General features: G+C 41.8%; 2 protein-coding genes across 2 annotated transcripts in view; both read left to right on the forward strand.

The window, feature by feature from the left end:
* The first annotated feature begins 360 nt into the window (after window positions 1–360).
* Window positions 361–3,483, forward strand: LOC112574404 (intraflagellar transport protein 25 homolog). The gene is made up of 4 exons (XM_025255458.1): window positions 361–519; window positions 658–764; window positions 1,335–1,403; window positions 2,445–3,483. Exons 1-4 carry the CDS (start codon window positions 428–430, stop codon window positions 2,588–2,590), a joined length of 414 nt encoding a protein of 137 aa, XP_025111243.1. The 5' UTR covers window positions 361–427; the 3' UTR covers window positions 2,591–3,483.
* A 5,274-nt stretch (window positions 3,484–8,757) lies between these two features.
* The window catches only part of LOC112573261, a 56,306-nt gene continuing 47,364 nt past the window's right edge, over window positions 8,758–17,699 (forward strand). The window contains exon 1 of the mRNA XM_025253462.1: window positions 8,758–9,660. Within this exon, the coding sequence (XP_025109247.1) occupies window positions 9,596–9,660 (65 nt within the window). The 5' untranslated portion in view covers window positions 8,758–9,595. The remainder of the gene's footprint in view (window positions 9,661–17,699) is intronic.

Here is a 17,699-nt window from a genome sequence, read left to right on the forward strand (position 1 = left end):
TTCCTTTTAAAATGGAATACTGTATCGGCGTGGACAGATCTGCCATTGAAAGCATCACCACTCGGCCAGTCAGAGTTTTTCGGCTTTCATTGTCGGTGACGACACCATCATCGGCACGCGTCCCGCTTTCGCTCCCGAAACGTCTGGTCACCTTACAACCCTAATTCTAACCCTTTTTTCCAGTTTGTAAAAACGTCATGACCCCTTTTGGAAATTAACAATTCATTTTCGATCAATTGCGTGTTGAATGGTCTTAGATGGCTTTGCTGAAAATATTACTCTAGAATTTGAGTCATGTCACAGCAGACGACTCGGAATCCAAGTCCAATCCCACAATTCTACAGTCTCGAGAGAGCGCGCGAGATATCCGCTAGCGTTCCATAGCAGACTACAAACGTTGTGCACCTTCTCGGACGTTCACAAGAAAATGCTTGATTATGCCTCTGTCAAGGAAGGCGCACAGATAGTGCTTTCCACGTCCAGCGATGAAAATCATCCGCCAGAAAATATTATCGATGGGTAAAAGAAAAAATCCATCTGCTGTTTTAACATTATCGTAATGATTACGTTCAAAGAATGGTAGAGATGTTCAAGTCTGTGGGCAACTAACTACTTGTCGTTTGATTTAGTCATTTAAGGTTAAGTTTGATTTTTCAGACTTGACGAAACTTTCTGGGCCACAACTGGTTTGTATCCACAAGAAGTGATCATTCGCTTCAAGTCTCCCATTAACATCTCAAGCGTAGCGATTTCGTGCTTCAATGGTTTGTATTTGTTCTCTTGCCCCCATCCCCCAAACATTCACACACACTATAATTATACATCTATAAATATTTAGTGTTTCTCTCAATAACTTGCAGAAGGGTAGAAATATTGATAAACAGATTAAAAAATTTTGTTTCCTTAATAAATGTTTTAAAAAAAAAAACAGCTGTAACCAAATCCCTTTTTGTGGGTCAAAGGAAAAGACCAATTAGTGAAGCTTATTCGTTTGTTTTTTTTTTAATTTAGTGTTGAACCATCGGAATATAACTAAGGCTTAATGGGGCATTGTAAATGTTTATGTACTAATATATTCTTCTTGTTCTTAATTACCCCCAGGGGAGCATATAGGGCGGTAACTACACCATATATGACATCACACCCTGTTCTGGGATCTATTAGTATATAGTATGGTATTACACATATCAATGTGGGAGAAAAAGTGTAATGAATACATAGCATTTAAACATAGAATTTTAAGTGCATCATGTTTTGGAAGGTTGCCTTCCTTGTGGTATAATATTTTGCTGCTTGTACTGCATTTTGGCATGAAATAACTTCTTCTATTACAGTTCAAAAGATTGCGCTGGAAGGAAGTGAACAGGATAATTCAGACAAGTTTGTGCTTCTGTCAGAGCAAGGTAGAGTTATAAACATGCAGTTTTTCAAACTATATCGTCTACTTAGGAGAGATTAATTGAAACTGGACTATAAATGGATGAGAATCACTTCATTAAAGTCTTTATTCCCTTAAATACTGCTTTCAAAGAGTACAAGTGGTATGCACATGTTAATGTTTTTGTCATATCACAGAGAAATTGTGGTTGAAAATTGAAATCCAAACGGTTGATAAGAAAGGTGGGATGGGGATCAAATAAGTTTTGATAATGGCTAAGAAAGAAATAAAAACAATGCAGATGCCTTTTGTACCTCAGTTGTAATTTCTTGAAAGTGATCATACGAATTCGTTAATTCACTCATTTTTTAAATATGACAAATTTAAAAGCACTGGCAATTAGTCTGACAAATGTTGACCATGACAGGATTGATGATGTTACAAGGGCCACAATGAACATAATAATGTCTTCAGCGACAGTGATAGACATGATAATATCTGTGATGGTTGTGATGGACGTGGACATGATAGTGCTTGTATAACCGTGACAGCATGATAACAGCTGCAGTGAATCATCTAAGAGGGAACGTACCATAAAATTGACTAAGAGCTTGAGCTGTGATTAAATAGATAAATATAATCTTTTCATAGTGCTCATTTGAAATACTTAGAAATGCTTCAGGTTTTGATTTTCACTTGAACTTTGGACACTATAAGCCATAATTTTCTGAATACTTATTTTAGTGCAAAATTATTTTCTTTATCATTGTAGTATTAAAAAAAACTGTGATGTGGATCTTGCTGAGCAACGTTTACTGAACATTCATTTCATGAGTCTAACCACACAATACAATATCTGTTTGGTTTGGTTTTTTGGAGAAGTGGGGTGTGAGGGGAAATTGTGCAAATCCTGATATAATCAAACTTTTGAGTCTTCTAGCTTTTTTAATGAAAAAGAAGAAGTCAAAAAAGAGAATGAAAGCAAAGATGGAAGTTGATGAACATAGCACACTTACATAAACAGAGCACACATACACATAATGTATGCATGTACTTCTGTTTCCAGAGTTTGACAGGGATGACCATCACAAACAGAATGAGGAGATAAGAGTTGAAGGAAACAAACAAGTTCACTGCTTGCGCTTACTCATCACCTCTGGTTATGACCATTTTGTGGCTGTCTACAATGTTAAAGTAAATGGACGGGGTTAACCATTGCAGGAGATGTTTTTTTTTGCATATTTTGGAAAAAATGTGCAATAATTTAAAACTATTTTTGGATTATCACTAGCACATCATCATTGTAAATAATTCAGAGCTATTTTTGTCACATATATGATGTTTCAAAAAGGAAGGCAAAATGTGAAGATCGGCTTCACTGGCTAATATTCGAGGGTGGTCATTGATGCTGCAGTAGAATGAAATTTTGGCTTTGCAGTGCTGTCATCATTTTTACATGTGGACCATTGGCATATCATTTTGTACTTGAGAAGTAACAGAGATTTTCTTATGCTGAGAAGACTTTACACACCCTTGACAAATATCAGAAAGTTTAGTCTTTGGCTTAGCAAAAGTTTACACTTGTAAAAGCCAACTATGAAATTAAGACCTGGAGTGTGTGACAGTGGCAGTGACTCAAACATTGTGGTATTGTTTCAGTCAAGAAAGGCCCGGATTCAAAGTCACAGTTTCACATAAATGCAGTGATCATACACCAGCATGATTTCCAAGCGTGCATGTATTTTATTTTTTATAAAAGATCAGTTTTATTTCTCCATCTATGAGTAGATTTTCTAAAACAGAAATTTTCAATTGACTTCTATATGTTTGTCTCCTGTAATATATATGCTATTATTCAGTCCGTCCACAAAATATGTGATACAATGGCTTGTCGAAGGCACAAATGTGCAGACAGGTTTATCTGATATAAATATAGATTACTGACAGTTATAACAAAGGCTTCAATGGGTCTGTACTGTAACGGACAATTGCAAAGACCTTTAAACATTCCATCAAGTTGTAATAAATTTATAAAAAATGTTTATTTATAGGAATTATTGAAAGTTGTCTTTAAGAAATAAATATTTTAAGCTTTTGTTTCATGATATTTGTTTGATGGGTCTTTTTTTTCCCCCCGTACTGGTGATGCATACAAGGAGACATTGTAGAGTTGTGGATAGGGCAGAATCGTAGAAGTAACAAGGGAGACAGTTCTGCTTGAAATGTTTCCATCATTGCTTCCCTTACCAGAAAGCGGTCCTTTGGACGTAGATATAGTTCGTGATTGCACCCACAGCCGCTTGCCAATTTCCTGGTCATTGGAAGTCACTGATATTATCCGACTGTCTTTCCTCATGCTAAGAATAAGTTGCGGGCCACCGTTCCCTGTCTTGACCGCCCAGGAGCTAGTACTTAGTAGACTTAGGATGGGATACACATATACCACACAGTTTCAACAAAGAGGATCGACGTTGGTTCCACCTTTTACTAAGCGAACCCCCACGTGTGTGTCCTTAGTGTCAGCGTTACTTTACTGTCGTACATGTTTTAATCACTTGTCCTGGCATCAGAATGTCCGCCAGCATTTTTCTACGGCTTGCTCTATGTTCTTGCAGTCTACCAGCAGCTTTATTATTATTATTATTTTTTTAAAGATTTAAAGTTTTTTTAGGTTTCAGGTTACATGATGACGTTTTAGGCCACAAGACCCTTTTTAACATATTATATGGTAAACATTTTTAAAAGAAATATTTTTTCTATATTTTCATGAGTACCGGTGTTGGCGTCTTTTGTCGAGACCGTAATCTATCTTGGTCTGATTACTCTGACCTTAAGCTTGAGGAGAACCAGAATGTCATGGAAATCATAGTATAAAGACGACTTAAGGGTATAGAAAGGCTGTGACGAAGGTGATATTATACTTACCTTTTCATATTACCATTTTATTTTTGTTGGTTTATATTGTTTATTGTATGACCTGAGGGTCTTGTTTCTTACCCATTCAACGTAGCATAACTTCTCGCCGTGATATAGCCTTAGTTGCTGGCACGGTGTAAAACTGAAACAACCATGTGCTGTGTGGCGACTTTTAAAGGTGCTTGCAGAATGGTTATCACAGCTGAAACTGCCGACGTCTGTCAGCAGATCACGTGGCCTCAGCGTCTGGCTGCGTGCCGCCTGACGAGGACGTACCGAAGCATACCCAGAACTAATCATGCAAAACCAGTACACGGATCGCATTCCACCACTTGTTGCACGAAAGGTTACAATTAAATCGTTAGAAGAAACTTGACAGCAATCCTCAGCGACAGTCAAAAAGCCTGTCTGCACGATCTGTAATTATTTCTGGGTCAACAACTACAGATTTACTGTTGTATGTTGTTTTTCAACAAAGAAGGAATACTGGTGCAGCTAAATACAGCAGCTACAAAAGATTTAGAAATATTTGAGGACGATGGAAAATCTTTACTTATGAGGACAATAAAATAAACATAAGTTTTTTTAATCTTGCCCTCGCTCTAAAAAAAACAAACAAATGAGCTACATTGTTACAAAAAAATCACTACAATAAAACAAGAAGGAATGCTGTACTATACGTAGAAAGATGGGAGTTAATATTTTATTTCTACAGGATTTTTTAAAATTTTGAGTAACGAAAATGTTAAATAAAGTATGTATAAATATTATTTAGGGAAAAAAATCGAAAATATATGTTTAACCGTAGTAAAATGACTAAACCCTCTAGACCAGGGGTGGGCAATTAATTTTCCTAAGGGGCCGCATGAGAAATTGGGATGGTTTTAGAGGGCCGGACTAATATCGTTAACTCAGTTTTATCCAATACTGTATATATAGTATATATACTGGCGGGCGGACCAGCGGGCCGGTCAGAGACAGGAGGCGGGCCGGATCCGGCCCGCGGGCCGGCCTTTGCCCAGGTCTGGTCTAGACAATTTAAGTAACAACATGGAAGCTAATTAAAATGCAAATGAATGCCAATGAACTGCACTAAAACTATGTGGAGTGGCATAAATCAAGTGGGTTTTCGTAAGCAGGATTGACTATAGTGGTAGAATGACCGAGCTGAACACACAACTAGTCAGAACAGACCAACTAAGCTAAACAAAACAACGAGAAGAGACTGACCCAGTTAAACCACACACAAAAACTGACCCAGTTAAGCCTAACCAGTGAAGTGTGTCCTACTTAAATAAATTCTAGACTCACCTAGATTTAAACACGGATTTAGACATGCAGTCTAGCTTTAGACTGAATGTTTGAAGCATAAATGCAACCTGCAGCTTACCCACCTGTACCTACCTACATCATTGTTTCACTCCTAAGATATTTTTAATGATGCCCTTTCTTTGCTCTATACCGAGTGTTGGTCATGAGGCTCGTGCTGTGGCGTACTTATGACATAAGGTCTGTACCTTATAGTAGGCGTTGTTGCCCACGGAAAATGACGGGTTTGCGTGAAGTGGGGCCAGCTTGGCCCCTGTCCGCTCTGCAGCCGCCCATTCTTGAAGGGGGTGAGCGCGGCTCACTTCAAGCAGAACTAAGACGACACACGGCCATCAAGTCTGTTATCGCGACCATCTAACCTGTGGATTATCGTCAACAAACAGTAGGAAGGGGGTCAACATGGCTGTATCTACCGTGGGTAAGCTGAGAGAGAGAGAGGTTTCATCTTGTTGTTACCAAGATCATCTTGGAATAATGTAAAATAGCGTCCTAAGGGAAGACGTGGCGGAAAGGCGTGTGCAGACGCAGACTTTGTGTGATGAGCATGTACACTATCTAGTGAGCACAGCGCACCTTGCTGTTTTATTTTTATTTATTTTTGTTTGACAGACATCAAAGGACATTTAATTTTAAGTCGCGCCATTCCACTCGCGAACCGGATGCAACGCCTGGATTCATGACAACTGATGGTTCACGAGTACTTTCAGTATCAACTGTATGGAGAAATTCATGTTCAAAACATCCGAACCCTCGAAGACATGTCCTGATACAGGTTTAAAACTCTTAACAAGAAAGATTTTCTAGTAATACAATTTTGGGGTCACCGCAAAGCGCTTAGGCACACTAGACCTCTCTGTTCGTAAAAAGTTTTGTAGGGGATCGGTGTGGAGGGTGGTAGTGGTGTTGGTGGTGGAAGAAAGAGAAAGAGGAGGGCTGTGGGCCAACTCGGAGACAACAGAGTGCGTGTCCACGAAAACTAGAAAAAAAAACCAACTCGCATACCAGGTTTCCAAACTCCTTGAACCAACCCGGATCTCACCTACCTTTGCCCGAGCGCAAATGTGTCTGCACAATCATTTTTATAGTCTCCTTTTTGTTAGAAGCGCTTCTATCACTGCACCAACATGAAACAGCAAGACTGCCCATAGAATCCCAAATGAGCAAAGTTGGCGGCGGGTTCCTGTCAGCGATGGCTATCATCTCCCGGCATTTTGCGAGCGATCCTTCTTGATCCTACTTCGTTCTCCCTGATCAGTCGAGCGCCGCATGCAAATTAAAGTGATTTAATTGTTTGACATAGTTACCTGATTGTCAGTTCGTCAAATTCAAAATGAGTCATCTCAAGTAAACATTGAAATGGCCATAAAGGAAATTATAAGTGGTCCGTGGTTGGGGCGGCCGTGGATGTCGGTAGTAAAGGGGTTAATGTGGGAGAGATATGAGGAAAAAAAGGGACGTGTTTGTATGTGTGTGTGTGTGGGTATATGGGTCCGTATATTTGTGCTTGTTTGTGCGTGTATGTGTTCAGGGTTAGGGACGTGTGAGCAAACAAACAAACATGGGTGACAGGAAGATGAAGGAGTGAAAGAAAGGAGGGAAAAGTAAGTATATAAAGTTGTATACAACAATGAAACGATAACCATTATACTGTTCAAATAACACAACAGAAGACTGACTCAAATAATTAAAGTAGAGATAAGGATACTAGACAGAAACAATGAGAAAACGAGAGGAAGGTTTGATGAGAGAAGAGGAGACAGAGAAAAAAGAAATTATGGTAAGAAAACGAGATATCCCAATTTTCCATTTTTAAATGCACTTACTTACTCAGCAAGTGCACCGACTGCACCATCATCATCATCAACAACAGGAACTGTATGCGATTGTGGCTTTTATAACCTGATCCATTCCCCAGGGACCGTAGTTATCAAGCGAAGGTAAGTCGTTGCCATGGGAACTCACGGACAAGCGTCTTTTTCCTAAGTTTTAAAGCTGTGTCCAGACTTAAGTGTTGTTTTGGAGCTGTAATCATAAAGCGGTGGGAAAGGTGCCCTAGAGTAAACAAACGTGAAGTAATGTCCACTGGGTGGACTTTATAATTTTGGAAACAAGACGTACCTTGAGTTCCCCTTTTGGCCCGGGTAAGCGACTGAGTTTCGCTCCGTAACTACGGCCCCAGGTCCAGTCTCTAGTAAATGGAACTAGGAAGAAACACAAAAGCCTTAAGACCAGCATCATTGTTTGTGCCATAGGCTTTTGTCCTGAGATTTGTTAGCTGTGTACAGGGCGCTATGCATGCACAAATACCGTCTGTTGACGCCATGAAGCGCAGGTATCCAGCTGTGACTGGAAAACATTTTTTAAAGAAATATTTTTTCTATATTTTCCTGAATACCGCTGTTGGCGTCTTTTGTCGAGACCGTAATCTCTCTTGGTCTGATTACTCTGACCTTAAACTTGAGGAGAACCAGAATATGTCATGCAAATCATGGTATAAAGACGACTTTAGGGTGTAAAAGGCTGTGACGGCGGTGATAAGGCTCCGGCGTGCTGTGTGACGTCAGCGAGGGACAGGAAGTGTCTGTCATTGTTAGGATTTGAACTCAAGTGATCAGTGGTGAGTCGTTAATTGGATTAGTGAAATAAATTAGAGATAACAATCAAGATGGCTATGAGCAATGTCCAACCACATCATTGCATCAATGAGAAATGAGCCGAAACCTTCCGATTCTCACTGCAACAGACTCTTTTTAGCCACTGCGCCACCAACCACACCTTACCCTCCTCCCCATATTATGTGTTGATATGTACAGTCACGTGTGTGTGTAATATATAAAAAAGCGCTATCCCCATAAAGGAACAAAAATCATTTAAATTCTAGAAGAACAGTTGAAAGATCAAGGGAAAAGAACACAAACAAGAAGCTTCACAACTGAATGTCTTTATCGTACTGCACTCACTTTTACAGCAAAGATGCATCCGTAGGTTTTGACTGTATTCCTACACTTACGGTCATTTGGTCTGGGATTTTATTCCTCCCTCTCTGCCCCACGTCCCTTTTATGCTTCTTCAGTCTGCAACTACGTACACTACTCGCCTCGCTTCGCGGAACAGCGCCGAGGACAGATCACCCGGAGAGACTTACAGGAGAATTAGGTAAATGGCATACCACTAGCCAGGTGAGAGACACTTTACCCTCGATATTAACATTTCCGTCGCCGATCCTGTTCACCAGAACCGGCAAAGCACTGCTGCCTGTGCTGTTTGGTCTGGCAACACTCCCCGCGGGGAAAATAATATCATGTTGTCTAGAAATTACACGAGTGTCTTCAGGTACAGACGGTTGTCTGCGGCGGTACCTGTATTCACCTGTGTTGAGGTAAGTAGATAGTGTGGCGGCACGACCCAGCTATCACAGCGGGCCCTTGCATGTAGCTTGTGACCAAGGCGGGGTTGCCCAACAACCAGGTACGCCAGGTAAAGTTGTCTCTTGGCTGTCGACCGAATCGCACCTGTGATTTGTGACGAGATTGTTTGAGCAGCGAAACCAATTGTTACCTGAGTCGGTTGTCACTTGTCTGTCGACTCCGAAGGACTTAAGAAACTTCAGTTCTGACCGTCGCATTCTGCAGCGCCAACACACACAACAGTTATGGCTGCCACAGAGTCGGGGGCACCACTTCCAGGCGTTTCACCACCTCGCTGAAGAAGAAGAAACCATCATCCGATAACGATTATCAGGAACTTTCTTCGAAGCCCAGCAATAATTTTTTCGGACTTTTGTTTTGTGGGTGGACGAACTCGCATAATGTACGGCGAGATACACAGAGAAAGTGTGAGTAGAAAAAGTGGACCGGCGTGGTTTGTGGGGAGATAATTCCCACATCTCGTCGTCGCTGACCTTTTTGCACCCGTCCGTGGGCGGGGCAGACCCCGTGAGGTCATATTACCAACAACGAAGCAGACGCCAAAATGGACGAGAAAAGAAAATTTGGAAGACTTCATACGATAATGGAGGAAGGTCATCCCTCACCCGGGTAAGTTGAATCCGTGTGTCTTGTTTGTTCACGTCTTCTTTCCGCTCGTTTTTTTTTTTTTTTTTTTGAATAAGACTAACACAAACAACTGTTAAACTAATCAAGCAGTTCATCTAACTGTTTTTGCTTTCATTACAAATTGCAGAATTAATTTACTGCATGTGTGTGTGTGCGAGCTTGAGAACCATACAATAAACCCGTAAACCAATCTTAAGTTGTGAAAACAGTTGTGTGAGATCTGGGGCATGGCATATAGATAATAGACAAACAATAAAAACATTGACTAGTCCTGAGTTATTTAATGTCTCTGATCGTCAACACTAAGTAAAGGTCACCTGGCCGCAAAGGTCGCGAGGCGGGCCCAGGGTCTGGAACCTGTCTCCTGTGGAGAGCAGCACCGCAAGAGACCAATTCGTTGTGTTGTTTACGACTGTCTTGTCCGAGTCAGGACCTGCGGCTCTGGCCTCGGGTTTCATCCGCTGTTTGTCTACTTGACGTTTGGGGCTGTCTCCTCCTCCATTCGTCACCTGCATTCTCCGAGGGAGGCACGAGCCTCAGTGCAGCCGAACTTAGCTATTTCACTGGACTCACGTGCTGTCGGCATTTCACGTTTGATCACTATGATGTGGGGTGAGCCAGTAATTAAAGCTGTTGATCACCAAAAGTACTTTAGAGTATTAATTGAGCTGAGCCGGTGAGCTTTTGATCCCCATAGTTACTCTCCCGTATAACTGGGCTAAAACAGTAAGCTTGTGGCGATTTTTGTTTGTTTATGTGAGACATGTCCTGCCTTTGATATGTTTACTGTCCACCACAAAGATACTTATTTTCTCACGCAATTACTCATTCAATAACTCACTTGTTCGCTCACAAACTTTCTCATTCACTTACTCATTTACATGCTCACTCATGGACTACGCACGCACTTATACACTCTCTCGTTCTCTCACAAACTTACTCACGCACTCTCTTATTCACTCATTAACTCATTATGCACTCACTCGCTCTTACTCATCACTCACGCATGTAGTCAAAGAATTTTTTTACTCCTCTTTCATCTACATTTCTTCAAAAATTTATTTTTCTTTCTTGTGTTTGTGTGTGTTGGTGCGCATGTGCTTGCAGGTGTTTGCATCAGTCCTTGATTGTACAGCAAAAACTCTGACACTGAAAACTGATCACATCGCCTTTGTTGTCAACTACGTCAGCTTCATACCTTCTATGGAGACTGATGCACACCCCAGGTCCCCCATTGAGTTTGTGTGTAATACAACAGCCCTAGTCTCGGGGCTCTAAATAATCCCTAAGGACTTGCGCTTGTCCTGAATGTAAAGGTACGAGGCCCAGTTCGACCGACTTACATTAACCTCGGAACGCGAGTTAGTCCTGTGGGTAACGGTTCAGACTGTGAGCAAATAGTTTAGAACCCTGGCGGCTCATAGACAGTGTGGATAATGTGACAGCTCGCGTTCCGCCATCACGGCAAAGGTGAGCAGGAATGTAAATCACAATTAACCCCCACCTTCCCTCATTCCTTCCCCAAGCATACACACATTTCATTACTTGCGAATTACCTTGGATTTTGCTGTTGTTGTCCTTTGTGTGTGCATCGTTGTATACGTGTGTGTGCGGGTTTTGTTTAGTGTATGTTTATTTTCTGTCTGTAAATATATATAAGTCTTCTATTTTTTATAGATAGGGTGTGCGTGCGTACATGCACACTGTTTGCATTTAAGTACTGCGTGTGTGCGTATGTGTGTGTACATGCTGTGAGATAAAAAGCTTTGTACAAAAATAACTGAAAGTACCTGGCTTCTTTCGTCACCCACTATACTTTCTCGCGTGAATGCCGTTTAGAATTTCACAGTCCCATTCACACGACAAAATGAAATTGGGAAATGGAGTTCCGCTGGCTGAAAAGCTTTGTTGATGACAGCAGCGACTTTCATCAGCGTGGGATGGGCGGAATGGTCAGAATAAAGTCCTGGCACTCACCCATGTGTCTGGGACTAACCAACGGCATTCAAACTTTATGGTGCGTTAGTTATTCAAGAAACCTTTCGTTGGTTTGATTGTGTTGACAGTGTTTACCCCTCAAAAGAAACTAGTTTATATGACTGTGACAGCGGCCTCCACGCTGGAGTCAACCGGTGACAACCTAACCGCGAGAATGACGTCACGAGCTGCCACAGGCTGAAATAGACGATCTGACACTGACGTCACAATGTAGGATGAATGGTTGAATGCAAACTGCCATAATAATAACGGTGTAATAAATGAATAGAACATTTGTATAGCGCCTTTTTCCAGCATCAAGGCGGTTTACATATAGGCATGAGAGCACATCATATGAATAATAATAATAAGAAGAAGAATATTTGATCTAGTCCCCACTGTCACGGAACTTAATGAAGTTTATTCTTATTGCCACATTTGTTTCACTCATAATATTTAGTCATGGTTTACAATCACTGAGGGTTTAAAATATAAACCCACTTAATTTCACGTGCGAATTATGGCTTCCTATGAGCAGTTTTGTATAATGATGATGACGAAGATGATGACGACAACGCCGAGGATGATGATCTCCATCTTCCGGCTCCTTATTGTTAGTAGAATTCCTACTCTCCGTGGAATTATCACGGAGAAAGTACCGTACTTAAAATGATACTCTCACACCTGTCCAACCGTACTCTTTCGTGCTCAAGCTCGGGAAAATATGCAAGTTGATGAGATTAGGTCCGGTTGGAGGGTCGAGAAAGGAGAGGGAAGAAGGCCAGGTATGTTCAGGCGGGTGGAAGAAAACAGAGGAAATTAAAAAAAATACAAGGTGGCATGAAGCCTCCATTCAGTGTAGCGCAGATACCTGTGAGGGTTTGTCTTGTTATCCGTAGGCCGGCGATCTGTTTTCTTCAAGTTTTTTCAGGTGCGACAAGCGATTAAACGGCTTGAGCAAAATTGTTTGACAAGTTTCTTCTATCAGGTGGAAAACGTCGAACACCATAGTCAGGATTTCCTAGCGACTAATGGGCGCTGGTGTTTACCTGAGTTTTACCTGGAGTTTACCTGGATTACTCGGTTAGCTCTTCCCTGTGCCTTTTTCCACTTCGTCGTAAAACACCTTGAAGTCTAGGTGCTGCGATACACAACAAATGACGGTACATATAATGGTATTAACAGTGACACTTCTTCACATATAAATAATGCAATGATCTGTCATCAGAAACATCTAAATGACTTGTATAAAAGTAATACTGTATCGGTTTTTTTATTTAAGGTAAAACATATTTTCCCTGTTAATTTAATAGCATCAAATCTTAGTCTTTTACAATTGGAATGCAATACAATAAAACTTTATTAATCCACAAGGGCAATTACAGGTAGTGCTCATATGCTAGCAATAGACAGATAAGTAAATACATATTATCACTTACAGCTCTAGAGATATGTTTGGACAAGAACACAAATCTGAAACAAAAACAAGAAACTGAATTTAAGAAATACAAATAATATTATAAAAATAATCAACAAACAAAACGATTAACCTAATTAATCATGCATTAAAACAGAGTGACCCCTATAACCTCTAAAGGTGGATTCTCTCCAAGCAATTCCAAATATGAATATGCTAACGAATACGACTGCGAGCACTGGCTTAACTGAGTTCATTAAGATGGCTCACTGACTAGCCAGACTTTGGGTTGACACAGCCTTGCGTGTATCGCCGATGGATGTATCGTTGCACACAAAGCCCGGCCATTTTATTGCCCTCATAATTAGTTGTCGCGTTGTGACGTGCTCGTAATTGGAGCACCTTAGTGCGGACTGGCTCGCACTCCTCCTTATTTTGGCTGGCGTCGATCTTAGCCCTGTTTTCAACGGATGGCTGTGCTAATGGCCAAAGGTATCCTCAAAGAACCGCGCAAACATGCGTTACCTGCTGCACACTCGTAAACGCACGCGCGCAAGACTTTCGGACTACAAGCACGTCTGCGCATGCGCGTGCCTCCACTCACTCGCTGGGTGCGCGGCAGTGTTTGTTTATTCTCGGCTTTATCCATAAGCCTTCGTGACAGAACGCCTGCTGTTTGTCAGCAAGAATTTATCCGAAAGAAAGGTACTATCAGGCCGCAAAACAAACAAACTATTTAGCACGAAAAAAACTTTCACCTTTTTTAAATATTTTTTGTTTTTGTTTGTTCGGTTTATTCCCGTTGCTTTGCATTGCAATTATTTATCTGTTTATTGCTTCAGGGTCAGTAAATCCCGGTGTTTCCAAGCCTGCTATAGTCTGTACACTTGTTGATGATCTCTGATCCGAGTTTCCATCTTGTTTTTGTTTGTGTGTGTGACTTTGAGAAAATGTAGAGGGTGCGTACCTTTGTGTTCATGTCTTCGCAAACTTTGGTTGCATGTCGATCTTCCTAACGTTCTCGGCGAACCGTGATGGGAGGAAGTAGGTGTCGCGGAGAGCCAAACCATAACCGTTTGGCGTCAAGATGGCGTCGACTAAATCGTCGATTTGCAGCTGTCCCTGTTTTCGCCTATGATGTGTCCCAACATCGCTCCCCTGACAGTCTGAAGAAAATTCACCACTTGCAGTACCTCCCTATCCCCTCCTTCTACCCCTAACCCAGCCATTCGCTCCTCACACGACGACTTCAACCACACGCTGGAGGGCGAGGTGGTGATGTCATCGTATTAGCATGCGGCAAGCCGAGACTTTTAATCGCAGGCTCGTGTCACCCGCTCAAAGCTCGCAGAGGCTTGGATGAAAGTGGGCTTCGCCGGTCTTAGGCAGCCTGGTTGCTAAGGATATATCGTAAAGCCAGCTTTAAGATGGCATGCTTCACTTTTAGGAGACAGCAGGCTGCGGCGTGGGCTTGGGGTGGGCGGGGAGTTGGAATAGTTGATTGAAAAGGGGAGTCAATATTGATATCTTAACCCTCTCCACGTCTGTTTATTTAGAAATGTCAGTTGTTTTTGTGATTGTTTTAGTTTTTAGCTGTTGCTGTTTTTGTTGTTGCTTTGATTTTTTTTTTATTGCTTTAGTGGTTGTTTTAGCTGTTGTTGTTTTCGGACATCAACTAAAATTGAAAAGGATGCCGTGTACAAGATATGTCGGTCGTGTGTGCAAGGGTGCGTGCACCTTCAATTATCTATGAGGCAAAGTATAATATGATCAACTCTTTATTCAGTTAGTATAGTTGGTCTACACAAAATTAGTACGGGAAAGTAACAAGCACATTAAGGTGGAACGTTTGTGAAAGTGTGCATGCAGAGACACATGAAAACATGCGAGAGTATGTAAACAAACACACACACTTGCACGCAGAACACGCTCACACGCAAGTACGAGCAGATACACATGCACTGGCGCTTGTGAGTTAACCAGAACTCACAAGAAAAACTCACTTCAGACTTTGAATGCACAGGTAAGACCAAACAACTCAGTACAGAGTTCTAAATCAGTCAAACTGACAAATTGCCTCGCATATCTCACCTGTCTGAAACATGCACACAATGACATCATTTGACAGCTTATTGGTTTGTATTCGGTAATATTGCACCCATTCAGCCATGACACAGGTATTTATTAGAACCGTTGCACCATGGTGAGAGATAGAAACACATTTATATCCTACCCTCATATTATTGCACCGATGACGGTTACAATACCCTTACAAGAAGTGTTGCTGTAGATCACAGATTTCGGGAGGAAAGTCAAGAGAGTGGGTTGTAGACACTTTTGGGCACCGCGCCAAACGTTCGATCCTCTTTAAAGCCACTTGTTGCTCGTGGTCATAAATCGCCTTTGTCACCTTAAAAGTCCTTTCAGCCTTTGTAATAGTCACCCATTGGCGCCGCGTATTGATAGGAAAGATTTATGCCATACAAATCGTAGCGAATCATCGATGAGCAGCCGTCGTTCTTTGAGGTTCTCGTCAGCCACAACGTCTCGTTCTGAAAGACACTTCGAGTCTGAAAAGACTGACTTATTGTATTGTTACAACATTCGTCCTTCGATTTATCTAGTCTGTGTTTGTCTGTCTTGTCCGTTCTTTTTATCTTTTTTTTATCGTGTATGTTTTCTTCAGTCGTATTGTATCTCTTCCACCTGTCTTTTCTTGATGCTTTCATTCAAAGTCTCGGTATTTCCTTTTTTTTCGTTGTGTGCAAAGAGCGGCCCTGAAGCTCAAAGGAGGAAAAACTCGGTCAAAGGTGTGACCATTTAGGTCTTGCTAACCGTCAGTCATGTTCAGTTTTATTCCTGTTAGTGAATTATCGCCACTGCAGTGAGAAGATCTCGTCTCGGGACATACCCTGTAAGTGACACTTGTTCACAGGGCTGGACCTCGGGGTTTTTTTCAGGGTACTCCGGTTGCCTTCTTTCTCTTTCTGACATATTACTGATTATTTAATATAGCGATGGGGGAAAAGAGATGGAGGGGTCAAGGAATTATTAGGTAAGTAGTCTCCCCTCTTTCAGTCACCTTGCCTACGAAGCGTCCACGACAATGGGGCTAATCGCGCTAACCTCGTGGCAGTGTCGTTAACCTGTGACAGCGGCGATGAGCAGCTAGATCAGACCTGGGCAAAGGCCGGCCCGCCTCCTGTCTCTGACCGGCCCGCCCGCTGGCGAAGGGATAGTATATATATATACTATATATACAGTATTGGGTAAAACTGAGTTAACTATATAAGTCCGGCCCTCTAAAACCATCCCAATTTCTCATGCGGCCCCTTGGGAAAATTAATTGCCCACCCCTGAGCTAGATGGATAGCCAGCACGTGCTTTACATGTCGAGGTATAGTTCTGGGGAAACCTTTATTATCTACAGACTCTTGAAGTCTGCTTTTGTTTTCGCCTATGAAGAATCCAGTCTTGCTGCTGGTCCTTATCTACCTTCGGGGAGTTTTATCTCTGGTCCGTGGTTGCGGCCCCAGATGCAAAGATCACGTGCCTACAGACGCTGACGTCACAGGTGCAGGACAGTTGTGTGCGTCACTCGGAGGCTCGAATCCGTCTCGACGAGGGCTGATAACTTGTCAACTTCCTTCTTTGGGGCTGTGCGACAGGTGGAGAGCGCGAGGCAAAGCGTGGGAGCGTCGTGCTGCGAGCCCCAGACAGGCCACTTACCTGTGTTCAGAGCTATTGGAGCATACAACAGGTTTGACGTGCTGTATCTAAGTACAGGGTGAAGTACTGAACAGTGATACTAGGCTTCCCAACAACAATGACAATAATCATCGAATGACGTCAACAAGCGACGCGGATCTACAACTACCACCAACACAACCACCACACCACCACCAGCAATAACAACAATACAAAAACTGGGGGAAGGCATTTCGACGTGAACCTTCTGTGCCGTCAACATAAACACACCCGGATTAATAGTTCCGCTTAACACACACCCCGATAGTATTTCGTCTTTGATGGACACATAGACAATACTGCAGAAATTTGCATGGCTCACCCCACCATCCACCCGTGCAAGCTTTGAAAGTCGTCTTTTTTCTGGCTGAGTTGTTGCTCACTGGTCTGAAGTGGTTAGTGAAGACAGTTAATTACATTAAAGTCAGCCAAGGACGCACTATGCTACCCAAGCATTGGCTCACCACTACATCCCGAAACTGTTCCTGGAAGAACACGACGGCAAGACTGTTCTTGTTCAAGATTGTTCAGAACTATTACAAGACGGATAGAAAAGTATTACAATACTGTTACAGGGCTTCTACTGGACTGCTAAAATACTGCTCCAAGGATGTTAATGACTGTGTTACAAGACACACCAAGACTGTTGCTGGACTATCACAAAACTGCTGGAATTCTGTGAAAAAAAAAATTTCAAGATTTTAATAAATATTTTGATGGACTAAACAACTAGCTATTACTAAGTCTAATACTGCAGCAAGATTGCAACAATGGAAACAAAGATCCTAAAGTCTCTGATTGTCCCCAAAGTTCTTCTTAACTTAGACACAACAATTTTTAAATCTCTTTAGTGATGAACTGGTTAGAACAATGGAAGATT

This window comes from Pomacea canaliculata, linkage group LG10, assembly GCF_003073045.1.
Source record: "Pomacea canaliculata isolate SZHN2017 linkage group LG10, ASM307304v1, whole genome shotgun sequence".
In the NCBI taxonomy this organism is placed as follows: Eukaryota; Metazoa; Mollusca; class Gastropoda; order Architaenioglossa; family Ampullariidae; genus Pomacea; species Pomacea canaliculata.

Bases quoted from the DNA above. Each gene is read 5' to 3' on its own strand.
- LOC112574404 (XM_025255458.1), top strand. From the start codon at position 428: ATGCTTGATTATGCCTCTGTCAAGGAAGGCGCACAGATAGTGCTTTCC. The intron at 520-657 runs GTAAAAGAAAAA...TTGATTTTTCAG, and splicing joins CCAGAAAATATTATCGATGG to ACTTGACGAAACTTTCTGGG. The intron at 1,404-2,444 runs GTAGAGTTATAA...TTCTGTTTCCAG, and splicing joins TGTGCTTCTGTCAGAGCAAG to AGTTTGACAGGGATGACCAT.